Here is a 26,847-nt window from a genome sequence, read left to right as displayed (position 1 = left end):
ACATTAAAAACCTATCAACATCACTGGTACTAGTAACTATAGAGTGTTTGGTCCATATTTGGACTTCAGTCTTATCCCCTGTGTGTGAGGAGAAAAAAAATCAGTTTGAATTGCTCCACCAAAACTCTTGGTTGACTCATCAGGATAGAGTAGGGCCTTCCTCCAATCATGGTCGATTGGGGGGGAGGCGGGTCTTACACGGACCAAGGCCCACTTGATCATGATTGTAGGAAGGCCCGCCTGTCACCTACGCGTATTTGGAATTGACACCAGGCCTCCAGACGGAGCCGCTCGATTGTCCACGACACTGCAAGCGGCGCGCAGGCCAGCGGACCTTGGTCCTGCTCTTCGCCCCCGAGCGCCGCAGGCGCGAGTGGCCGCGAAGAGCGGGCCAGGGCCGCGCGGCCGGCGGAGCGCCGCGCGAGTTACGAAGCCGTGGTGAATGCAATCGTTATATTTATGCCCAGGCCGTAAGGCCTGGGCAAGCCCACGATAAACGCCCTGTCCAAGCGACTACAATTGAGCGCTCCCTAGCTCCGCTTCAGCCAATCAAAAGCTTCGGTGGGCGGGGTTTCCCTGGAGGCCTGGTGTCAATTCCAAATACGCGTCACCTACATGAAAACTGAAACTGAAGTGAAATCACTTACCCTACCTTTGAACCCGACATCCCTGTTCTGGGAGGAACATTCAACTAGAATAGACGATCTACAAGTTAAACTGAGTATAAGTGGTTAAACTGAAGTGACTTATCAAAGTATTCTGTGGCTCCCCTGGACTTGCTTCACGGCACCCACTTTGAGAAACCCCGTTCTAGACATGATTGTAACAGTCTCTCTCTCTCTCTGTCTGTTTGTTTCTGTCAGTGATTTAAAACAGTTTCCCAGGATGTCTGACGCGGAGTCTGTGAAGAAGATGCTGAGGTCCGTCCTCCAGTCCAGCAAGGCCGGGGTGTCCATCAACCGCCTGCAGGCTGAGTACCGCTCCCTGTGCGGAGAGATGATCCCGCTGAGGAGGCTCGGGTACGGCGACCTGGAGAGCTACCTGCGCTCCGTCCCCTCCGCGGTCCGCTTGGAGAACCGCATGGGAGAAGTATGTATATGAAGTGGCTTTTAACTAATTTACTGTTGATATTGTTTTTCAACTCAAAAGATGCGCACGGGTGTCTTGGAGTTGGAAAGTAATCCCTTTTCCCCTCGTGACGATCCACTCAAAAGATAAGACGCTTCCGCATCGAGCTTGTGCCCAGCCCCTGTCCCATACACATTAATTATATGCCTCGACCATTGGCAATAAGTCGTCAAACTTGTCACGTCGTAGGTAGTTAAATAAAATAAAAAAATCCAAGATTCTTAAAAATCTGTGCTTTGATATATTAGCGGTTTGCAGAAAAAGCCAGGACAGTACAGTTAAGATACAAGTTATGCCAAGATGATTTAAACCCAAGAAAGCACTATGGCTTATGACTCAATTAATCGAAACATTAACAGACAAATATAACAATACTATGCAGCACATCATGTAACAGTCAGAAATTTGAAATAAAAATGATGTAAATGAATCTTAAATAAAAAAATCTATACAGTATAAACAGAAGGTCAGTTCCGAGTTGCAGCCACCTGTAGGTCAATTTAACCCCTTGTTTTGATGTGTTTGTCCATGTCGTTCAGTTGACCTGCTTTGCCGCGGTGTGTAAGGAGACGGCACACATAGCTGAGCTGGTGGCCAGACAAAAATCCACCAAGAAGGCCAGCCGCTCCTCTCACATGGTCAACTGTAGGATGAGACCCAGTCCCGCCAGGCTCTACATGCCCAACGGTACGCTAGGAGAGATGCATTTACCAGGGCTTCCCACCGTCATGACATTCCTGGAAATAGTTTTTTAAATTAGAAAAACTGTTTGGGAAAGGTTTAGGAAAATGTTTGAATATTTCGGGAGGTAACGTCATATGTATGTTCAAAACTGTTACTTTTCATGATTTAAAAAATCACACTTGTGTGAACTGAGCGGTGGAGGCTGCGCGCGCGTGTGTGTGAGTGTGCCTTGCCTGGCCTGGCCTGAACAACAGCGCCCCTCCCTTAACATGAGTGGTCAGAAAAGGTATTGCAGGCTACAGACAGACAGACACGGACGGATACCCACACACACGGCCACGTATAGGAGACGTGTGACCACCGCTCAAAAACATAAAAAAATAGCAGACGCTGTGTGAAACTGTATTATGATGAAGTATGGCGTTAATATTTGAAAAAAACACAAAGTTCAACTGTGAAGATAAGAGGTTTCTGCCCGACAGCAACGAAATGCATAGTTTTTGTCCAACATTAAATGGTAGAATGCAGTGCTATGTTATACGGTGTTAGCTTATAGATCTGTTAGTTTTCACTCGAGTGTCTAGGGGGCATTGATGGCGTTTGAGTCATTATTTCAGTGAGTGTATGATTGCAATAGGCCTGGAAATGGGGTGTATTACTTTGGAAAAGTTTTGAAAAGTCATTGTTAAAAATGTGTGAGAACCCTGATTTACAGTTGAGTCATCAATATGTCCGCACACTGACAAATTATGTCCTTGGCAAGTTTTAGATTTTTTTTGTTTGTTTTACACACCATCATACATCATCATTGGATCCAATTACTGAATGTCAAGTCTCAAAGTTTTCTTCAGAATATGTGTGACATTTATTTGCCACGTTAAAGGCAGGCGGACAGCATAAACAAAAAAATCAACAACTATATTACACAAGTCTATCTGGTGTTGATGTGCACTGCGTTGGATATGTTCTGCGGCGCGGCGCGCACATTCCTGAGCCGTGTCACGTGCACGCAGGTTAGAACATTGTATCATTTTCACCAGACATTTTTGGCTACATATTTAACCTCGGCTCACAAAGCTTGTAGATCAGCATGCAACCAAGCGTAAAATAAGCCGTCACATGGAAATGACTCTGGCGATTATGCCAAAATATTGCCATCATCGCGAAATATTGCGATGATGGCAATATGATGGCAAGGTGAATATGAAATTATTGTGACGAGCCTATCCAGACGTTCAAATGTTCAGATACAGGTGAGAGATGCCATGGAAGTGGTAAGGTAACAATGTTTTTATCTCTCCTCCCCGCCCCGCTGCAGTGACCCCCAGGTCTTTCCTCCGGCAGCCCTCGTCGAGCCGCCCATCGCGGCCCAATGCCATGTCAAGTCGCTCGGGCGTCAGCGCCTCAGGAGATTGGAGGTAGGAGGTGGTTTACAGTGGGCTGATGTCCACAACGTGTGTGTGCTGTGTTAAGGTTTACTGGATCAATAAGACCTGAGGCTGATTGTAAAAACGCTTTCTAAATCCTAATCTTTTTTTTCTTTTCTTTTTTCTATTATCTTTTTAATCATATGGCTGTTTAGATGTACAGGTGTTCCAGGTCTAAATGGGTTGAAAAGTATTTAATTTCGTAGACTAAAACTATGGTGAAAAACTACCGGTACTAATGCTCTGACTCACGTGTTGGGAGGTGGGGGTTGATTATTTTGGGGGTCCCCCAGTTCAGATATGATTATGTTGTGGGGTTGTGGGGTTTAAAGGTTGAGAACCACTCATTTAGTATATGAAGAGTTTATCTCACCTTGGCTCTCTTCCAACTCCAGGCAGCTTAACCAGAGTTTGAATGGTACCGTTCCTGTCCAGCACAGAGCACCAGTGTTTTCACCCCCTTCTGCTCCACCTGCCCAGCTTAACAGGTGAGTCTGCAAGCAACTGACCACACAGAGTGGTCAAAATGTCTCCTATTCCTTAACCCATTTAGAACGGGTACACATTTTGTGTATCATTATTTTATGCTTTAACTATTGAAAAATAGCAGATATACAAGCTCACAGCGCGGCACCGAGTGCCGCGCTGCGAGCTCGTAGATCTGCTATTTTTGAAAAGTCGTGAACATTAGAATTTTGACCCGATTCTATAAGTGTATTTTGAATCCTTCTAATTCTAGGCCTAAATGGGTTAAGGTTCAGGACAGTGGTTCTCAAACATTTTGGGCTTCAGTACCTCTTTCTCTGGTGTGCAGAATCCATGTACCCCCTTAATCAACAACATTTTAATTAGAAACTGCGGACATCAAAAGTCCACATACTGTACATGTGTGAAGGTTTTATCATTAAACGTAACAGTAAAATCAATGTTTCCACGACACGTACCCTCATTTGAGAAACACTGGACTAGAATGACCACACTTAAATGAGACGTTAATGGCCAGCATACAATATGATTATTGCTGTTATGGCCGATAACCGATATTTACAGATGTTTAAAATCTGTATAAAAACAAGTTCACATTTTGGCCTTGAATTTGTAAAAGCAATGCCTCTTTATTCCTAAACTAGAGTTGCACCGTTATTGAAATGTTGGCCCATATCCCAACATAAACAGCTTGAATGTAGTAGTTTTTATTTTAAAATGTTCCAACCCTTTTAAAACCTTACCCAGAAAACACTGATTTAATCTGCAGCCTTCATCACAAAAAGAAATTTCAGCTTCACATTCAAACATAATTATTACAAAATAAAATACCAGCTAAAACCGATATATTAATGTGATATCGACTTTATACAGATATTGCATTTTAACAACAACCAACATCGTCCGATTCCGATGTGGTGATCGATTAATTGTCTTTCTCTACCACACTTGGTATATCCAGCCGTGGACTGTGGATGGCACTGCGATCCACAGTGAGGAAGAAAACATAATAAAAAACATCTCCTTGATTCCATGTTTGGAAGCATGCATCTTGACGTGATTTTAAGGAGTCTCAGGTCTCAGGCCTACATGTAATTCTCCTCCCTCTATTGTCACAGGGGACCGGTGTTTTCATTCCCTTCTGCTCCACTCGCCCAGGTTAACTGGTGAGTTTGCAACTGACCACACAGAGGTCAAAATGTCCTGTATCTTCCATACTACTGTATAAGGACTAGGATGATGAATGCTTGCTATCTCAGGCCTAATTCTTCTCCCTCTATTGTCACAGGGGACCAGTGATTTCCAAGTGGTATCCCCCCTCTGCTCCACCTGTCCAGGTTAACCGGTGAGTCTGCAATAGGCTTTATGCACAGCTACCATATCAGGCCTCTTCCATAGTTCCTTTACAGCTGTACACTAACGAAGGCTCTGTTCCATTCTGGACTCGGAGTCGGGTTGATTGCGACCGTTAGTTCCCAAGTTACTATGAAAAGCTCCACCGGCTGTCCGTCTGTCTCGTCACGTCACACTTTTTTCCCTATTCTTATCTCCGTCACCGTTGCCCCTATCCATGCCAAACATTGCACACACACTCCTTGACTGGCAAACCACAATCCCCGCCCCTGATTTCTTACATGCTCATATAAGCATTGTGGTCCAAAAATAAACATACGGTCTCCGCGATATTGTCGCAGAGGTGGCTCTGTATGGTTTATGATCGTCAGTCAATAATATTTGATACAGTTCTCACCATCAGTTGATTCTTCAGTCAAACCGCTGAGATAATTTGTTTGTTTGGAACACAGTTCTTGTATGACGCGATATGAGAAAAGTCTATGGGAATTCAGAATGGACTGAGCTGTCAAAATGATCTAGGATGACCACACTTGGTGTATCCGTCCAGGGGACTGGATTGCTCTGTGATACTTTCCCTTGCTCCAAAATGGAAAACGAGCTTGTGTTTGGAAGCATGCATCTCAACTTGGTTTGAACATAACATGTTTGCTCTCTCGGGACTTAAAGGACAACTTTGTTTTTTTACAACAAGGGTTCATATTTTAGATTGTAATTAGAAAAAGAAAAAGTGAGTGTTAAAATGTTTTCATTTGCTTCGTTCTATTGTTTTATCGCGTTTACCGTGCTAAAATGTGGGGCATGCGTACGCATGGGGGCATGAGTACAAGAGGCTAAATGTGTCTTTTTAGACACAATAAGCCAGCAGTTTCTTTATTGCTATTTACAGTAACACTACTAGCCCCCATAAGTCACATCCAACCATGACAGGTTGCGTTGTATCTTGGGAATGGGCTTATTCTGTGTAAAATTACATATTTAGCCACTTGTACGCATGCCCCCAACCACTGAAATAAGAATCTCTAAAACAATAGAAAGAAGTAAATGAAATCATTTTAACACTCATCTTTTATATTCTTTAATTACAATCTAAAATATGAACCCTTGTTGTAAAAAAGTAAAGTTGTCCTTTAACTCAGTCGGTGCCATATTTAAAGTGGGACCTCTTATATTGCCGTTTCGCCAACAAAGGGTTAAAAAAATAGTGTGCACGCTGGTGCACACATTCGTGCACAGATCATGCACTATGCATGTGCATGCTTTTCACAGCTTTCAAACAAAGAAATCCGCTTGGAAATCCGTTCAGGCATTCAGGAGAAGGCAGCCCTTATGTTTTCTTCAAATGTAAACAAACATGGCTGCCATGTTTGAAAGATGGGGTTGGTATGGGGGTTAAACATGTAATTTCGCGATTGCGATCATGCCTAGTACACTGTTGGAGGTCCAACATTTTTTTTTTTTCAAAAGATTTTTTTTTTATTATTATCTTTAAAAAAAAGACGTCTGGCAGGGAGGTCCATAGTTAAAAAGAAGTTTTTATTATAGAAAACGTCTTTTTTGGCAGGGTATGAGTTAATTCTTGTCACTCTGTTGTCACAGGGGACCAGTGGTTTCACCCCCGCCTGCTCCACCTGCCCAGCTTAACCGGTGAGTCTGCAAATGACCACACTGAGCGCTCAAATGACCACACTGAGCGGTCAAAAAGCTTAATGCTTTTTTGCCAGTCTTTGGAAGCATGCATCTGAACGTGTTTTGAACATAACATGTTTTCCTTCTCAGGCCTAATTCTTCCCCCTTGGTCATCGGGACAGAGAAGAGCAGCTTTGAGACTCCTGCAGGTATGTTGCACCATAACCTCAAGTCATCTATGTCCTCGTGTCCGAGGCTTTATGCCGTGTTGACACGGTGGTATAGTGCTGCAGACAGACAAGCCATTTTCAATGGAGGCCAGCAACATGCCTGACACATGTAACAATTATCAGTCACGTTCTCCCTCCACACGATTCCTGATTAAAGAAAAAAGATCTACAAGCTCACAGTGTGCTGCAGGCTCTGATCCTATGCCTAGGTGGTGTAGCAAAAACGGGGCACGAAATTTGGAATGGAATTATACCGTTCTATTTTCTATGCTTAATTTTTACTACACTGCATGTCTTTGGGCATTACACATAGGAGTAAGAAGATACATTATCGCGAGGAAAGATTGTTATATAGGCCTGGAAATTGTGTTAGATATTCTGCAAAGGTTTTGGAAATTCATTGGTAAAAATGTGTGCGAACCCTGAAAAAAGTAGCAGATCTACTTGCTCGCAATGCAACCTGACGTGTTGTGAGCTTGTAAATTTGTGTAGAGGGTGGGGAAAAAAGGAAGGAAGGGTCCTACTATAGACTCCTGGTGTACCCCTCAACAAGTATTATTTTACGTGGTTAATTTGAAAGCAGCTTTAATTTAAAAGGTCGGTCTACCTTACTAACCACACACACTGTCTCTTTGTCTGTCACATAGACCAAGTTCAGAGCAGGCTGACTCAGCTGCTGGCTAGGTACTGCAGTGGTCTGTGGAAGTCCAAGCTACCGGACGTCTACAAGCAAATGTTCAACGAGCAACTCCACCCCCAGAGCCTCGTAGACCTGGAGAACTGGCCACATATCTGTCAGGTGAGTTGTTAGTCTGCGTATCGTCGCTGTCGGGTGGAAACCTTGTACAGTATGTCCAAAACCGTTCCTTTTTTTATTAACACATATCGTGCCGAGGATTATTCAACATTTAAACGGCAGGTGCCCATGGCAACCCGCCATTTTAGCGTCTTTTGAGGGGCTAGTAAATCTTTTTTATCCGAGTATGTCCTGTTTATTTTCACAATAGTATTTTCTTTCTGTGAGGACAGTTCTCTAACAATCGCGGGCCTCAGTGCTTTTGTAACAGCTGGTAGAGAAGTAGGGCTGACCTTCGATTACTTTTTTCATAATCGAAGCTTAATCGAAGCTTTCTTTCGAACTTCGAAGCTTCGATGACGGCGACCGGGGGGGGGGGGGGGTGGGAGGGAGCAAAAGTTTATCGGTTACATAAGTGATAACCGTTAAGGAAATGTGTTTAAAAATGCGCGATTTACACAATTTTAAAAGGGAAAACACAACAGTTTTTTCCTCATAATAATGCTCCTTATTTTCATTAAATAGTACAACAATACAACGAGGAAGAAGAAGATACGAATGTTTTCTACATTAAAGAAAGGTGTTTTTGCAGGACAAGTAGGATTGACATAATCACATCACGTCAGTAATGTAACAAAGCGCGGCTGCAACAGCAAACACTGCAGCGCGACTCGAGCCCTATAACAAACAGATTAACTCCCAAGTCCCAAGGTGTTGTACACGCTAATGTAATAGTAGATTTTATAGTAAATAATTGCACTGCACTGTGTCTGAATTAAAGTTCCACACTCATCAACCGAAAGCTGATGGTCAGGCTCAGACAACGTAGCCTACTCTATGCGGGCGCGACTATTGAGCTTGCAGCAGATCCGATATAAACTTCATCAACACCACGACAACGTAACCCTAGCAAGTTGGGAGTTCCGACGGTCCGGTATTCCGACACTAAAACTATAACCCTAACTCTACCCCCAACCCTAAACCTAACCTCAGTAAACCTTACCTCAGTAACTAACCTGCCGACGCTAAGTAACTAACCTGCCTTACGCTAAGTAACTAACCTGCCTTACGCTAAGTAACTAACCTGCCGACGCTAAGTAACTAACCTGCCGACCATGTCGGAACAGCGGATAGTCGGGATAGTGAGCGCTTCCCATCGACGCTGACGGGGTCCGTTTTGTAAAATCCAATTTTCGCTGTTTGTTTCCTTGCGTTGAGTTGTGTGTCTGTCAGCGAGTGGAAGACAGCAAACGCATGCATGGATCATGTTACACCGACAATGGTTTGATAACGAAATGTGTGACTGCATCGCATAGTTGCATTGGGTGATGTTACTCAGACATTGGTTTCACACATTTCGGTGCCAAACGAGAGGAGGAGGGGGTGACGCTATCACGCTAGAGTGGAGCGAGGCGCCTGCAAGCTAAGGCACGCGGCCCCCCCAAAGGACAAACGGCCGCGGCCGATTATTCGAATTTATTTTTCAAATTCGAATACCGTGCCTTCGAACGAAGCTTCGAATATTCGAATTTTTTGGGTCAGCCCTATAGAGAAGCCTGCGTTTTAAACATGAAGGTGATTTAAAAGTTAATTAGGAGAAAAATGCATATTTGTGCATAGGGGTGGGCGATACTGGATAAAAGCATTATCACGATATGCTTCATGCAGTATCACGATACACGATATTATCACGATACTGTTTTATGCGGGTTTTTAGGTTTATTATGATTATTAGACCCTCACATATATTCTATAGATAATCTATTCATTTGTATGCTGCAGATAGAAAGATAGATAGACTAATCTATGATTTTTTTAATGATAACATTCAGATTTTTGATTGAACAATTATCATTTTTTACCTCAAAATATTTACTAGTTGGTGTGATGATGTCATTCAGGTCATTCAAATGGGTCCCAGAAATGTTTTATGGGTTCCCTTAAAATGTTATCAGAGTGTTGTGAGCTTGTAGATCGGCTATATTCAAAACAATTTGGCGGGACCTCTCTGGGGGTCTCGACCCACAGGTTGACAACAACCCATGCCTTACCATTGAAACTTGAGGGAAAACAAATTACCTTATGGTTGGTTTATTAGACCCACACAGATATTCTATAGATAATCTATTCATTTTTATGCTGCAGATAGAAAGATAGTTTTTTTTTAATGATAACATTCAGATGTTTGATTAAACAATTATCATCTTTTACCTCAAAATATTTACTAGTTGGTGTGATGATGGTTCAGGTCATTCAAATGGGTCCCAGAAATGTTTTATGGGTTCCTTTGAAATGTTTTTTGAGTGTTGTGAGCTTGTAGATAGGCTATATTCAAAACAATTTGGCGGGACCTCTCTGGGGGTCTCGACCCACAGGTTGACAACAACCCATGCCTTACCATTGAAACTTGAGGGAAAACAAATTACCTTATGACCAACCAAAGTCAGGAGGTTTGTTATGATACAAGCTTTATTTTTAGAGAATTACTCACTCATTATCATCCTAGCTTTTCGCTTTTCTACTAACATTAATGGCATGGTTTTTATGACTAAGCCAATTATGTAATAGATAAAATAGACGCAAAATAGACGCGACGATTTCACCGCGATTCGCGACGACACACGCATGCATCAATGGTGAAAACATAAGCACTTTACAAATAGCAGCAAATAGCTACTTGTTTATAGTTAATAAAAACAGATGCATGGATTTACAAGGTGATCTAAATCATCTCATCAATACTGCCAGAACACACAGCTATGGATGAGACTCCAGCACAGTTCAGCTTTGCAAGCAGTGAGATGGCTGATAGCGATAGCAGGACGGATAAGTAGTTTGCGTCCTGTTAGTTTAATGCATCCATTATAAAAAATATGCTTCAAAGAATGCAGGCCAAGCTGCATCACTGCTTTACTAAAGTCCCGTGAAAGTGAAACTAAATCGTGGACCACTGTGCCGTGCTCCTGCACACAATCACAACTCAGTCAGTGCTGTAGACACTCTGTAGCCTGTCTGCGTGCTGCACGGGGGAGGGGCCGTGAAAGCAGGGGACAGATCCTCAAACTATATGACACGTTGAGCCGCGACACGTTATAGCTTGTAGATCTGTTCTTTTTGGCGAATTACACCTCAGTACTATAGAAGTATAAATTAAGCAATAGAGCTGCGACTCATGGAACGTGCACTCGCTGTATCCAGAGCCTTTTCTAAATGACTGTTTGTATCACGAGAGAAACGATATTCTGAAATGGCCTATCGTGGCAAAGCTGTATCGCCGAGACGATAATTATCGCCATATCGCCCACCCCTATTTGTGCAGCAGCGTTACAGTGTTTTTCGTCACCGCGGTAGCTTTGTACAGTAGCTACAGATTAATATAGTTTACTGTATAACGCATCGAACAGTAGTAGGTAGGCACAGGGAGACATCAAAGAGTTTGCCGTGTTGACACGTGGACCTCCTATGAGTTAAAAACATTGCCAGACACAGTCGCTGTTGCTCTTAAACAAGGAAGATGAATGATAATGTATGAATCATTAATCAGCACTTCTCTGAAAGTAAAGGGATTATTGGTCCCTATCGAACAGATTTTCATTATCAAGCAGAACTTTTGTGTGCATGTGCTTTTTGAATAGACGGCTAGCCTAGATGTACATGGACATATCTGCCCTCAGAGTTGAGCACATGCATAGCTGGTTAGACTAACACATTCCCTGCCAAAGACGTATATGTTTTTTTCTCTACCCAGCTGTTGCCTGCCAAAGAGTATATATACATCCTACCATTTTCGGCCACCAGTGGCAGTTCACTGCTCTCTGAGCTGCCTGTGGCTGCAGTGAACTGCTTAACAGGCATTAGATCATGTGATCAGCTTTCTGCAGACCCCCATGAGTATTTCTTAAAAATGGCTGCCATCCATGTGCTGTTAATGTTTGTGTGGGTTAATCTACAAATAGATTTCTACTGGGGTTGATTGTATTTTTCTCCCAACTGCAAGGGAAACATGGACATTTTCTAAGACCTTTTTTCTTTTTTTCTTTTTTTTTATGCCATGTGCTCAAAATAAGGTATTTCATAAAACTAATTAATTAAAAAATGAAAAGGTGACCTGGTGGTGAATGTGTTCAGGCAGTGGTGTTTCATTTTTTTTTCTTTTCTTCTTTTTGTTTACAGGTCGAGCGGCTTGTCAACCGAGCAGACTGTCTTGTCTACCCCCCTCTCCCCGCCAAACACTTTCCTGTGTCCACCAACACCACCAACACCGCCCGCTCCCCTACGCCCAAGCCATCGACGAGCCCCCCGGCCGGCATCCTCACCCCCTCCCCCACCCCTAAACCCACCGTCAGCCCCAAGAGTCTGTTTGCCAGTCCCACCTTCCTTTTCCCTCCAAAGCCAGTGGACACTTCCCCGGTCAAACCTGTGCATCCTGCTGCCAATTCTATCCTTTCGTCTGCCGTCACGCCCCCCTCCAGCTCTTCATGCCCCCCCTCTCATTTCACTTTATCCCCGCTTTCCCCCCGTGACGTCACCCTGACCCCTGTCGCCTCGCCGCCCCCTGTGACCGCCTCGCCACCCCCTGTGTCCATCGCGCCGCCCCCTGTTTCTGTGTCGCCGGACGTGCGCGTCAAACTGAAGGAGCTGCTGTCCAAGTATGCGCAGGTACGTGATCCGTTTATCCGTTCATCCGCTGATGCTTTGTCTGTGGTTTTTGCCCATCACAAGTTATCTGAGCGTGGGCAGTCTTGACCTTGTGTTTATGTGGTAGGGATGGGACGATAAGCGATATTATTGCTTATCGTGATAAAAAAACACTCACGATAATCGTATCGTGGAGATTTCATTTATCGTGATATCGTCCTCCGTCATGCACTGGGATCTGTTCAGCTTTTATTTGCTGAGCTGCATGTCCAGTACCGTTTAAACCCTCTATTGGTAAAAGGTACTTTTTCTCACTCTCCACCAAATGTCTTTGCCAAAAAATAGCCGATCTACAAGCTCACAACGTGTTGCAATGCAACACTTTGTGAGCTTGTAGATCTGCAATTTTTTTGGCAAACGTTCCGCCCCAGCATAATGAATTTTGATTATCGCGATAATATCGTAAACCGCGATTTCTTTTGTCACAATAATCGTGATATGAAATGTTCATATCGTCCTTATTATGTGGTAGTCAATTACTGGAATTGGTCAATTCATTGTTAAAACTTTGTGGGAACTCTGTGGAGGAAAAAGTCAAATAACGGAACATCAAATGTGCGGTCAACCTGCTAACCTTTGACCTGCACTCAGGGTTTGTGGGCCCTTGCTCTGCCCAAACTTTTCCTGGACACGTACAAGACGGCCTTCCCTGAACAGGTCCAAAGCCACCTGGCGATGTTACCCGACATGTGCACCGTGGAATACCCCTTCCCCAATAACAAGAACAAGGTAGGTTGTTTGTGGGAAGCGGAACCAGGCCACTTTTAATCATATTACTGTCAGAGCTGGTTATGTGGACTTAACGTCTGCTGTATACGATTACACTAGGCCAGGGGGTCCCAAACGTTTTTGTCTCGGGGCACCCCATAAATATATTTTTTTAATCCAAGGCACCCCTACATTATAATTTTCACTCACAGCACCTTATATTTATTGCATATCGTCGTTGTCGGGTAGAAACCTTGTATGTCCAAAACCGTTCGTTTTGTATTTATCACCTATAAAATGAACTAAACTAGTGAAAACAGCCGAACGCGAGGCCTTGTGCTTGTAGATCGGCTGGAAAAGGCCCCTATGAGAACCATATCAAAAGAGCTATATTGGCATGAGAAAACATGCCAATTTTGCCATGCCACGTTTAGATTGCAGCATTTCTTTTCTCAACCATTTAATTTAAATGCTATACAAAAAGCCTGAGATTTAAAAAATGCATTTAAAGGTAGCGGCTCTACATGTGCAGAACCACTGGTCCTGTCCATGGTGCATTGATGCTAATGTTATCTTACATCCCATATCCAGGCCATCCTGTACAGCTCAGACTTGGACCTAAATCAGCATAAGAGCCACGTTGGTCCTGGCAGCAGTCCACTGATTCCTTCAGGACTGTGTGTTCGGAGCCCTGTGGTCCCCCTGCCTCTGGAGACGCCCAAGGAGCAGTTCGCCTCTGCACTGGTCACTGACGCCAAGGACTGCACTGCTGTCACTGTCAGGTTAGTCTGCACCGCCCTGGTCACTGACGCCAAGGACTGCACTGCTGTCACTGTCAGGTTAGTCTGCACCACCCTGGTCACTGACTGCACTGCTGTCACTGTCAGGTTAGTCTGCACCACCCTGGTCACTGACTGCACTGCTGTCACTGTCAGGTTAGTCTGCACCACCCTGGTCACTGACGCCAAGGACTACACTGCTGTCTCTGTCAGGTTAGTCTGCACTGCCCTGGTCACTGATGCCAAGGACTGCACTGCTGTCACCGTCAGGTTAGTCTGCACCTCACTGTGCACCTCACTGGTCACTGACGCCAAGGACTGCACTGCTATCACCGTCAGTGACACTGCTTCTCAACCTGTGGGTCGACCTTAGGGGCTGGGGGGGGGGGGGAGGTGGCAAATGATTGTGTGGTCTTCGTTTTACATCCGGGCGTTCCCATTTCCAGCGAAAATAAGGTAAAAACACTCAAAATGTGTTTAAAATAAATGCTCATGAGACACCTTAACTCATATTTCTTATTTGTAATTCAAAAGGTGCGTTATACAAATCTTTCTATATAGCTATGGTTTTCAGGGACAGTTTTCTAAGCAAAATGTAGTCGGCGTGTCCAAGTCTTAAGCATGGTTGGAACAAGCTTGAAACTCAAAAGGTATAAAGCAATAATCTGTCCATAATTGACAGACCCGGGATTATAAACATTTGACTGACCACCAAAGAGACGGGGGGTCCGTGTATAATCGTTCCATGTTTTGGGGAGAGCCCTAGTGCTCTTGAAATATAATCCGACCGAAACGCATGCTTGCATAACAAACGTCCTCTCTTCCTCCTTGTGTCCTTGCCCTCAGGTATGTTGGTGACAACTACTCCAAGGCCCTCGAGGCCATGGAAGACACCATGCGCTCCTTCTACAGCCAGAGCTCAGCCCACAAACCGCTGTCCAGCCCTTCCATGGGTCAGCTGGCAGCGGTCCAAGGGGAGGATGGAGACGAGCTCGCCAGGGCCCAGATTGTGACCGTCTTGCCCTCTGACAAGGTCATGGTAAGGGTCAATAAGTCGTACAGCCAGCTACTTCTTTGGTTAACCATGTTCAACCTGGTATTTATCAAATGGGAAACAACTTAAACCTGAGTTGGCTTTGGACAGCTTTTTTACTTGTACACCAAATCTCTTTGCCAAAAAATAGTCAATCTGAAAACTAACTATGCGTTGCGACGCGTTGTAGATCTGCTTTTTTTAGCTAATATGAATGTTGTATTGTTAATTGGCCTGCTCAGGTGGTTTCTGTGTACACACCATGTGGACTATGGTTTCTCATGTTCTGTGTGCACACCAGGTGTACTATGTGGACTATGGCTTCTCGGAGGAGACCAAAAGGTCAAACCTGCTGGAGCTTCACGAGGACTTCCTCACGCTGCCATTCCAGGCCACCAACGTCAGACTAGCAGGTAGATCCAATGTTAACTCATACTGCCAAAAAAGACGTTTCTATAATAAAAACGTCTTTTTAACTATGGACCTCCCTTCCAGACGTCTTCTGGACGTCTTTTAAAAAAACATTTGAAGAAAACATAAGGGCTGCCTTCTCCTGAATGCCTGAACGGATTTCCAAGCGGATTTTTTTGTTTGAAAGCTGTGAAAAGCATGCACATGCATAGTGCATGATCTGTGCACGAATGTGTGCACCAGCGTGCACACTATTTTTTTAACCCTTTGTTGGCGAACCGGCAATATAAGAGGTCCCACTTTAAATATGGCACCGACTGAGTTAAGCACACACAAGTTTGTGAGATTGTTATGCAATTGAAAACGTGAAATGGGTGGGACATTCTGCATAATGACGACTTCATTATTTTGGTACTTCTAAGGACATTTTGATGCCAATTCCTTTTGTACTTTTTACTGAGTAAATGTTGAATTGTGGACCATCCATCCCAGGTCTAGAGTCGCTGGGCTCACACAAGGCCGTGCTGGCCAGCCTGGACACGCTGGCCGTGGGGAAGATCCTGCTGATAGAGTTCGTGGAGCGCTGCGCCGTTCCCCTGGTGGTGCTGTACGACACGTCACAAGACGACGACGTCAACATCAACCAGCTCTGCCTCAAGGCCGTGCAGGACAGGACCATGGACAACCCTCTGACGGTTGGTACAATTTAGGCATTTATGAGGGCATAAAGCCTAGTGGTAAAGACCAGGGTAGCTAAAACGATGCAAAAGATGCTTTGTTAAAAAGAGGGGTCTTTAGTCCTCTCTAAAATAAAATAGCATAAAATAGTGGTTAAAGTGGTTACAGGTCTTATAGTGTTAGCTATTAAAAAATATCAGACGTACAAGCTCACGGTGCCCCGCTGCGAGCTTGTAGATGATGGAATTATTTCTGTTCTGTTGTAGGGATGGGACAATAAGCGATGTTATCGTTTGTCGTGATAAAAAAACACTCAAGATAATGGTATCGTGGAGATTTAATTTATTGTGAAATCGTCCTCAGTCATGCCTTGGGATCAATTCACCTTTTATTTGCAGAGCTGCGTATCTGGTACCATCTGGTACCATTTAAACCCTCTATATAACGGACTTATAATATACGTACAGTACATACTACATACTTGGTACAGTCTTTTTTTTCACTCTCTACCAAATCTCTTTGACAAGAAATAGCCGACCTACAAGCTCACAACAAGACGCGACACGTTGTGAGCTTGTAGATCTGCTATTTTTTGGCAAATGTTCCACCCTAGGATGATGGGGATATTTTGATTATCGCCATAATATCGCAAATCGCGATTTCTTCGGCCGCAATAATCGTGATGACATTTTCATATCGTCCCATCCCTGTTCTGTTGTGTCCCAGGTGAACAGTACATACCAGGAGGTGTGTGTGACCAACGTGTGTTCAGATGGGACTTTACACTGCCAGCTGCCCAGCAGAGGCACTGTGAAACTCAACGAGCTGCTGGACAAGATAGAGGCCTTCTTCCTCTCCCAGGTACGCACAGTGCTGGAAGATGTCCGTCTGTCCCTCCTCATGTAATGCTTCATATTATGGCCAAGATCCCTGATGTCTTCAATATTAAGCCCTTATGTGGTTGTCTCGATGCGAGTTACACTTGCAAATGAATTCCGTCCTTTTCCCTTTTATGCCCATATATGGAGATCCCTGATGTCATCAATATTAAGCCCATATCTGGGAATGGACATATTGTTTCAGTCTCCGTTTCAGCGCAACTTTGACCTTTAGGGCTTCATATAGTAGGCTTCATTTGCAGCGAACAAAGTTTACCCCTTGGTCCTGATATAATCGTGTTGGGTGTTTTGTTTTCAGGTGACATCAGAGTCTCTGGTTTCCAGGCCTTACTATGGCAAGCTGTGCCTCTCCCGCTACAAGGACAAGTGGTCCAGAGCAGAGGTGAGAACACCTGGTCTCCACACATCCTGGACAGGGGTTGACACTAAGCTCTAAGAGGAACTTGCTCATTGGGCAAGTACCGGTCATTTTCTACTTGACCCAAAGGGCATGCCCACTAGCCCCGAAAAAGTAAATCCTCCATTTATAAAATGGTCGGTAATGTTAAATCCAATCGACGATTGCAGAGTGGCGACAGTCATTTTGAAAAAAAGAATGAGTGCAGCTGCTAGTGGTAAAACGGCAGCATTGTACTTCATGAATAGCCAATAATCTATCTTGCAACTCATGTCAGCAACATGCATCTGTACCATTTCCCATATTCCCTCCTGATAGGCTACGGTTGCCTTCTAAAGTTTGCTGGATTGCTGCCTTTTCAAAAAGAATCCGCAAATCATGACCACCACATGCCTTTTCTTTGCAATTAGCCACGCACGTTCCCCCAACACATAGGCAAACATGCCACTTAAAATCTTGACATCTACATGCACATGGGGCTCTTCTAGCGCCACCATGTGGCTCATTGTTGCGCACACCTAAGCAATGCCTCCCTGCTTGGCACTCAGCATCAAGGGTTGGATTGGGGGGGTTGATCACCACCAATGGGGATCCTGTCTGTCTGTCTGTCTGTCTGTCTGTCTGTCTGTCTGTCTGTCTGACCAGCTCAGTGGCCTTGTGGTTAGAGTGTCCGCCCTGAGACTGGGAGGTTGGGGGTTCAATTCCCCGGCCGGGTCATACCAAAGACTATAAAAATGGGACCCGATGCCTCCCTGCTTGGCACTCAGCATCAAGGGTTGGATTGGGGGGGTTGATCACCACCAATGGGGGTCCAGGGACTACAGATGAAAATTAGCCCACGGCGGGCTAACTCTGGCTCATTTACATTGAAGTGAAAACTGACATGTCCATTAATGAGCACGGTCCCTGTCAAATAAACAGATCTTAACTCTTAATACATTTGCCACGCACATTCCCTTACACACAGGAACCAATGCCACTTACAGGCCAATTTGTGTATACATGCGACCTGACGGTCGTTTATTTCCCGATTAGGGAGTCTTACTGGTATTATCTGAAGATGGAATGCACTTGCCCGACCGCTTTATTTACTTGCCACGAGCAGTCGGGCAACCGTTTGTGTCAACCCCGGCTGGAATAATAATAAAAGAAAACGTGGCAGAGGAAAAAGCTCTCAAGTGTGCAGTTTTCACAGTGCTTCTCCCTCCATACGACTGTGTGTGTTTGGTAGATCACTAACATCCATGGCAACAGAGTGATGGACATCGTGTTCATTGATCTGGGAATACCAGCCTCTGTGTCGGTGACGGAGCTCAGAGAAATCCCCACACCCTTCCTCAATGACCTCACCATCATACCACCACAGGTCAGTTGTGTGTGTGTGTGTGTGTGTGTGTGTGTGTGTGTGTGTGTGTGTGTGTGCGTAGTCAAATCAATGTCATGATTATTTCAAACTTTTACCTTGATTACAATTAATGAATCTTTTTTAACAGGCTATTAAATGCTGTCTGGCTGACTTGACTGACGGCCCACTAGAGAACCCTGAGACCGTTCTCTGGCTGAGAGAAGCTATTCTATACACCACCAACTGTAGCATGAAGGTACGCATGTACACACGCACACACAACACCACCAGCTACATGTATATCATGAAGGCACACCGTAGCCCATTGACAAGGTTTCATTATGGAAGCATGACGCAAGGCAACGTCCTGTTTATCGGGAGCAGTTATCGACTGCGTGACTTGCTCAAGGTCATTATGACAGGCGCCTGTTGACAGGGATCGAGCCGTGAATACCAGGCAGCGACCACTGTTTTTTCTCCTGGTGAACGCACAATCGCAGTCACAGTGTACTAGTTAGTAATCATCTCTCCCATGTTTGCACAATCCCAAATGTAATACACAAACGACTAAAGAATGGCAACGATCAATGTTTGAATCTTGTTGTCGCTGTAATGCTTTATGAAACACTAGTCACAGATTTTAAACATCTGTTTCTATGGTCAGTGGGGTTTTTCCCCATCCTCTGTGCACTGGCATATAACACCCATGCCAGTGAACCTGACTCTTTTTACACCACAGTGCCACCCTCTGGTTGTCTCCCCATCTTTCTTTAGATCGTGAAGTTGGACCAGGTGAAAGAGGACAGGCTGGTCAACATCTACCTTTACCCCAACTCTTGTGGAGGTGACCTGGACAATAGCATCAACCATCAGCTGGCCCAGTCAGAGATGTGGCTTCGACTCACAGAGCAGAACAACAACGTAGTGGTCAAAGCCGCCAGCCCTAACCACCGCCTGGACTCTGGTACGGCTGAGCGCTTGGCCACTTGAAGTGGTTTGGAAAGCATCTGTGTCACTTTACATCTTAACCACTTTAACCATTATCTTGTACTTTGGCTTTTCAAAAATAGCAGATCTACAAGCTCACAGCGCGGTACCGAGTGCCCCCAGTGAGCTTGTATATCGCTATTATTTTTTTTTATCATGAAAATATTTGCATATCTTTGAATATATATATATATTTTTTAAAGCGACATTTGTAACTAAAATCTTTGCTTCTGGGGGTCACTGGGAAAAAAAAATATTTTCAGATAGTGGGTCGGTGGCCACATACATATAATTTGGGATTCTGGATTCTGGCCCAGTAGAGAGTAGGCCAACTGTCTCATTTCTGATACTTGAAATTGTAACCTTATTGATTGTTCATTTCAAGCGACTACATCATCTGTCGAGTTTGTGGCATTTAATAATCCATACAATTTACTTGCCTACAGTATACATTTGATGTCTGTCATTCATGTAAAAAAGTGTATTCACCCCTGGACAACATCACAGCTATACTGTAATACTGTAGCTTATTACCAAGCTGGGTCAGAATTAAAGACAGGCGAGCACAGGATTCAGACTAACTGTGTGTGCATTAATTCATACTCCTCATAGGTGATGCATACCCATTAACTCATTGATTCATACTCCTCATAGGTGATGACTTGACTGCAGCGGAGAGGTTGAGCAGACCGGCCCTGAGACCCATCAACTCGTCCTATCGGGACCAGCCTGAAGTGGATTCCCCGGTCAGCCCTGCCAAGAAGACCCCCGCTGCAGTGGAGGAGCCCCTGTCCCTGCCCCCTCCTCTCGAGGCTCCCCAGGTGGGTGGAAACCTCATGTGTCCAGGATTCAAATTACAAAATACTTACAGGGCTCCCTTGGTCATTGACATTAATCAAATGATCGGAAACTCTTTAAAATATTGTCTCTGTCAGGTGGAAACCACATTATGTCTAAAACCGTTACTTTTCAGGATTCAAATTAATTTTGCCATCAAAATGGATTTTCCACTGAGCAACTTTTTTCATTGAACAGCTGGGGGTGGGGCAGTCCGCCCTCTATAAACAACACAGCATAATACCTACGGCAAAGGCCATGCAATTATATGCCAATTCCACCTTGTGTGTTGTGTAGAAGTACAGTACTAGGGCTTACCGGTAAGTGGTTAGGAAAATGCCCCCCATAGAAACTAATTCTGACAAAAATGTCTTCTTGACTCTTCTTTTTGAAAGCCCAGCCCGAATGTCACTAAGGTTCACTATTATGCCTCTGGCGTGTTTCTGTTTTTACACTAGATGGCATTCTTTGCTGACATACGAGTCAACATTTTGATCCTCAGTGAGGCAATGAAACAGGAAATGACATGATCTCAAAAAGAACATCCCAATTCACTTCCAGGTTATTTGGTATGGAAAAATGCCCTTTTCTTATATTTTCTGTTTACTGCTTCCTCGTTGTCCTGTCCTGTCCCTCCATGGCGGGTGTACTGTAGGCGGGTCAGAATCTGGATGTGTGTCGTCTCTCCACCCGGGCACACTCCCTGGCTGGCAAATCACAACCTCTTCCCCTGATTTCTCACATGACCCTCTTCTAGCGCCACCATCAGGCCGATTTTTGCAAATCACATTTTTGCACACTGCTCCTACAGATTTGGGCCGAAAATCACGCAAAGCGATACACAGTATCTCTAAAGTCATGTCATCAATATGGATCTGTCCCATATTCCCTCCTGATTGGCTACGATTGCCTTCTAAAGTTTGTGTATTCGACGTGACGGTCGCTCATCTCCTGATTAGGGTGTCTTACTGGTCTGCTGGCTGGTCAGAACTTCGATGTGTACGTGTCGGTGGCTCTCCACCCAGGCTACTTCTATAATCTATCTATCTATATCTATCTACAGGCTGGTCAGAACTTCGATGTGTACGTGTCGGTGGCTCTCCACCCAGGCTACTTCTATAATCTATCTATCTATATCTATCTACAGGCTGGTCAGAACTTCGATGTGTACGTGTCGGTGGCTCTCCACCCAGGCTACTTCTATAATCTATCTATCTATATTCTACAGGCTGGTCAGAACTTTGATGTCTACGTGTCGGTGGCTCTCCACCCAGGCTACTTCTATAATCTATCTTATCTGCAGGCTGGTCAGAACTTCGATGTGTACGTGTCGGTGGCTCTCCACCCAGGCTACTTCTATAATCTATCTATCTATATCTATCTACAGGCTGGTCAGAACTTCGATGTGTACGTGTCGGTGGCTCTCCACCCAGGCTACTTCTATAATCTATCTATCTATATTCTACAGGCTGGTCAGAACTTTGATGTCTACGTGTCGGTGGCTCTCCACCCAGGCTACTTCTATAATCTATCTTATCTGCAGGCTGGTCAGAACTTCGATGTGTACGTGTCGGTGGCTCTCCACCCGGGCTACTTCGTGGTGCAGCCGTGGCAGGAGCTGTACAAGCTGTCAGTGCTGATGGGAGAGATGGCTCTGTACTACAACCGCGCCCAGGAGGACGCGGCCGCAGACACGCCGGTCCACAAGGGACACGTCTACGCCGGCAAAGTGGACAAGACGTAAGTGGCGCTCTGTTCTTTTCTTCCCGAGGTTACATCTAGGCCAGTGGTTTTCAACCAGTGGTCCCCAGCTAAATGATGGAGAGTTGGTAACCAAAAGGACCCTGATAGAACTTTTAAATGTCTTTCAATTATTTGATTAATTGTAAAAGAATGAGTCGCTAAGACAATAATCGATAGTTGCAGCCCTAGTTACCTCCACCTTTAGAAAGCTATTGATTTGATGAAGATTTATCTGATCTTGAAGATGGGGAGATCGCATGCCATGATGTATATTCATTATGTAGAGAAAACTGAAGAGTGGCCTCTTGACATGAACACATCCTGAAAATCCTGTACCATTTGTGTGTTTGTGTCTAGCTGGCACCGTGTGATTGTGAAGGGGGTTCTGACCAACGGGCTGGTGTCGATCTACGAGTTGGACTACGGTAAACACGAACTGGTCAGCTCCACTCAACTGCAGCCTCTCATAGAGGAGTTCAGACAGCTGCCTTTCCAGGCCATCACCGCACAGCTGGCTGGTGAGTAGAGTGTAAAGCCATGCAAGATCATTGGACTCTTGTTATTGAACAAACACTACAGGCGTGATTATTATCAGAATATAAAGCTTTACGTTCCAGTTTAGATGGAATATCACTTTTATTACCTTTAACACTGAGGTTTAAAGTAGAGATTGTGTTTCTGTGATTTTAGTCTGTGGCCTAATCAGTGCATATCAAACTGAGGCGTACTCGAAATTAAAATGATTGAGAAGTACTGCATTAGAGCCAGTGTTTTCATGAATAAAAACTAATCTATGATGATTAAGACTAAATACTGTATATTGAAAATATCAACAAATAGAAACTAGACAAATGTCAGGGAGGGACTAGTGGAGAAGAGATCCAGTAGAACTAAAAGACAAGTCATTTTTTGTTTGGTTTCCCTTGGACGCTGCACTCTGAATATGGCAGTTCTTCAAGCTCACGACACATCACAGCAAGCTTGTAGATCGGCGGTTTTCAACATGACACCAGTTGTAAAATCAGGCATTGCGACACCATCAAGGCCCGCCAAAGAACATTTTTGTTGACAAGTAAACTACTGTACGTAGACTAGATTAAAACTAGAACATTTTCAGATGGCTAAAACATGACGTGAAAACTAAATGGAATTCAGTTCGAAAGTCCATGACTAAAGCTAAATGATTGACGTGATATCAGTATTATTAATGTCCCTGTGTGCGCGCGCAGTAGGACCTCAGCAGTGGTCAGATATATTCGTGTTATTATTGTCCCTGTGTGCACACACCAGGCGTGGGAGCGCAGCAGTGGTCAGAGGAGGCCTCCAACCTGTTCAGGAACCATGTGGAGAAGAGGGCTCTGGTGGCCCAGGTGATAAGTGTGCAGGAGGGCCCAGAGGTGTGGGCACGCAGGTAAGCAAGCTCAGTTATCAATCCCATCAAGACCTGGAACACATTAGGGATGGGATGATGATATGAACATTTCATATCATGATTATTGTGACAAAAGAAGTCTGATTTTACAATATTATCGCGATAATGAAAATCCATTATCCTGGGGCGGAACATTTGCCAAAAAATTGCAGATATGCAAGCTCACAACGCGTCACGCCGCATTGTGAGCTTGTAAATCGACAATTTTTTGGCAAAGACATTTGATTGTTGAAAAAAAGACTATCAAGTACGTATATTATAAGTACCTTTTACCAACTAGAAATACTGTTCCTTCGAAACAGTGTGGGCTCGCTTCCAACCCAACAAATAGGATACTTTAAGGTACTGTAAGGTTAAACAGTTAAACTTTTATCAACTGTACTGTACTGTACTTTACTGTACTCTACTGTAACTTACTGTACTTTACTGTACTTTACTGTACCTTACTGTACTGTACCTTACTGTACTGTACTGTACCTTACTGTACTATACTGTACTGTACTCTACTGTACCGTACTGTACCTTACTGTACTGTACTCTACTGTACCTTACTATACTGTACTTTACTGTACTCTACTGTACTTTACTGTACTCTACTGTACTTTAATGTACTCCACTGTACCGTACTGTACTTTATTCTACTTTACTGTACTTTATTGTACTTTACTGTACTCTACTGTACCTTACTGTATTGTTTTGTACTTTACTGTACCTTACTGTACTTTACTGTACTCTACTGTAACTTACTGTACTTTACTGTACTCTACTGTACTGTACCTTACTGTACTTTACTGTACTCTACTGTACCTTACTGTACTGTACCTTACTGTCCTGTACTTTACTGTACTCTACTGTACCTTACTGTAATGTACCTTACTGTACTATACTATACTGTACTCTACTGTACCATACTGTACCTTACCTTACTGTACTGTACTCTACAGTACCTTACTATACTGTACTTTACTGTACTCTACTTTACTGTACTCCACTGTACCTTACTGTACTTTATTGTACTTTACTGTACTTTATTGTACTTTACTGTACCTTACTGTACTTTACTGTACTCTACTGAAACTTACAGTACCTTTACTGTACTACTGAACCTTACTGTACATATTCTATGTGTTCTAGAGGTGTATATTGAGTGCATATACTGTAGGTTAACAATCCCAGATCACATCTGTCCTCCACTATGTCTATAACCAAGGCGTTCTTCTATGTGGCCACTCCAGACTGAGGAGTGGAGCATGACTTTTATTGTGTTTGTGGATCTGATTTGAAAATGCATTGGTTGTGATATCTCCCTGAAAACCAACAACAACCACTAATACGGCTGATTGTCCCTGCGGGTTCTAGGATATATACTGTAAATCCCATTGCCCGGGATCCTAAAACCTTATTCTTTTTAAATAAATTTCTAAAACACTACAAAACATGTCTCAAAGACAAATACAAGCAAACGTCTCCACAGTAACACAGTAACACACACACACGGTGTGTGTGTGTGTGTGTGTGCGTGTGCGTGTGCGTGTGCGCGTGAGCGTGCGTGCGTGCGTGCGTGTGCACATTGTAGATCAACTTCATAGCAGTATTAAGTGGTCCATCTATGTTTTTTATTAATAATAAAATCTGCAAAGTAACAAGTAACTGAGGCTGTCAAATGCTGTATTTATAGTAGAGTATATGTAACAAAAATGGAAAGTAGAGTAAAAGTACCTCAAAATTGTACTGTAGGTGCAAGTACTTGTATATACTTGAGTAAATGTACTTGGTTACTTTGCAGCACCACAGAACAGCCAATGACAGACGGGCCTTTAATCACAGCTGTCTCAATCAGTAGAGTGGAGAGGGACATTTATAGATATTTGTAGTTCTAACTCAGAATATATACATCACAAAGCTTAGATATTTGGATCAAATCAGAGAGCAGACCTGTGTGAACGCAATGATATAGATAGCATATCTGAAGTGTGAACACTGCAGCCACAGCGCCTTAACATAAACATGGGTCTATTATCCTTCTCTCCACTCTGTCCCCACTCACTAAACCCATTGGAAATGCATTGGGTGCTTAAAGTTAAACATTTTTATTTTTTTATATTTATACTACAAAACATTTCAAAACCAAGAATACAAGCACACGTGTCCTCAGTAAGCTGAACACATAAAAATTTGAATGGTGTTGAAAGGTGTAAGCGTTTAAGAGATGAATCGCGCCAAAGTTTTGAGGAGATACTGACTAGTATAGTATATAAATAATGAAGATAACATACGTGTGCTCGCCTTCCAGGCGAGCCCACAATTATAGAGGGTTTAAGTGGTGGAGGACGATATCACGATAAATTAAATCGCCACGATAGGATTATCGTGAGTGTTTTTGATCACGATAAACGATAATATCGCTTATCGTCCCATCCCTAGAACGCAGCTGTGTCCCTTCAGATTTGAACCACTTTAACCATTATTCTATACTTTAGCTATTTAAAAATAGCAGATATACAAGCTCGCTACGAGCTTGTAGATATGCTATTTTGGAAAATATCCTGAACATCTTTGCTTATCTTACATTTTTAAAGAGAACATTTGTAACTCTTTCTTACAACATATTTGGACGGGGACGGGGGGGGGGGGGGGGGGGTCGCTGGTCAAATACATATCATTGACATGAAAAGGTTTGAGAACCACTTATCACAGAAACGTACGCTTTTCATAAACGCTCTTCGGTGCACTCCTTTCCACACAGGCTGACAGTGTACCTGGTGGACACCACGCAGGACAACAGCGACGTCTGGATCCACAAGATCATGGCGGACATCGCAGAGAAGCTGCCCACCACCACTGACTAGAACACACAAGATATAGAACTCTGTGAGACGTTCTTGGGACTGGAGTTTTTGGGGAGGCCTTAACCCAACCCCCCACCCCCCTCCAAAAAAATTAAACAAATGTGTTATATTATTATCGTTTGTTTCTGCATGCTGTTTAGGGGAAGAAAAAAAGTTTCATATTCTTTATTTTCTATTGGTGCTTTAAACTAACAACTTGTCCAGTGCAGTTAAGCTATATCTGTTTTTCATATTGTGTTTATACTTGTTGAATAGATGTGGTTTTGAATCGTTTGGGTCGGGAGCCTGTTTTGTTTTGTGGTTTATATGCATGTAATA

The 26,847-nt window shown here is 43.8% G+C and overlaps 1 protein-coding gene across 1 annotated transcript; it reads left to right on the top strand.

Annotated features, from left to right (window-relative positions):
- Positions 1–885: 885 nt before the first annotated feature.
- LOC308282020 (tudor domain-containing protein 7A-like) lies at positions 886–26,556 on the top strand (the record flags this gene model as incomplete). Its single annotated transcript, XM_080722368.1, has 22 exons — positions 886–1,089; positions 1,668–1,815; positions 3,131–3,230; positions 3,635–3,727; positions 5,014–5,070; positions 6,858–6,916; positions 7,585–7,736; positions 11,907–12,392; positions 13,023–13,160; positions 13,731–14,188; positions 14,765–14,957; positions 15,253–15,364; positions 15,855–16,057; positions 16,767–16,901; positions 17,238–17,321; positions 18,568–18,702; positions 19,456–19,645; positions 20,323–20,489; positions 22,049–22,245; positions 22,606–22,766; positions 23,539–23,659; positions 26,427–26,556. The coding sequence occupies 22 exons, from the start codon at positions 886–888 to the stop codon at positions 26,527–26,529; spliced, it is 3,696 nt and encodes a 1,231-aa protein (XP_080578494.1). The 3' UTR covers positions 26,530–26,556.
- Between the last annotated feature and the right edge of the window lie 291 nt (positions 26,557–26,847).

Source organism: Nannobrachium achirus, assembly GCF_963921795.1.
Source record: "Nannobrachium achirus genome assembly, chromosome: 3".
In the NCBI taxonomy this organism is placed as follows: Eukaryota; Metazoa; Chordata; class Actinopteri; order Myctophiformes; family Myctophidae; genus Nannobrachium; species Nannobrachium achirus.
This window is presented reverse-complemented; position numbering and strand designations above follow the sequence as displayed.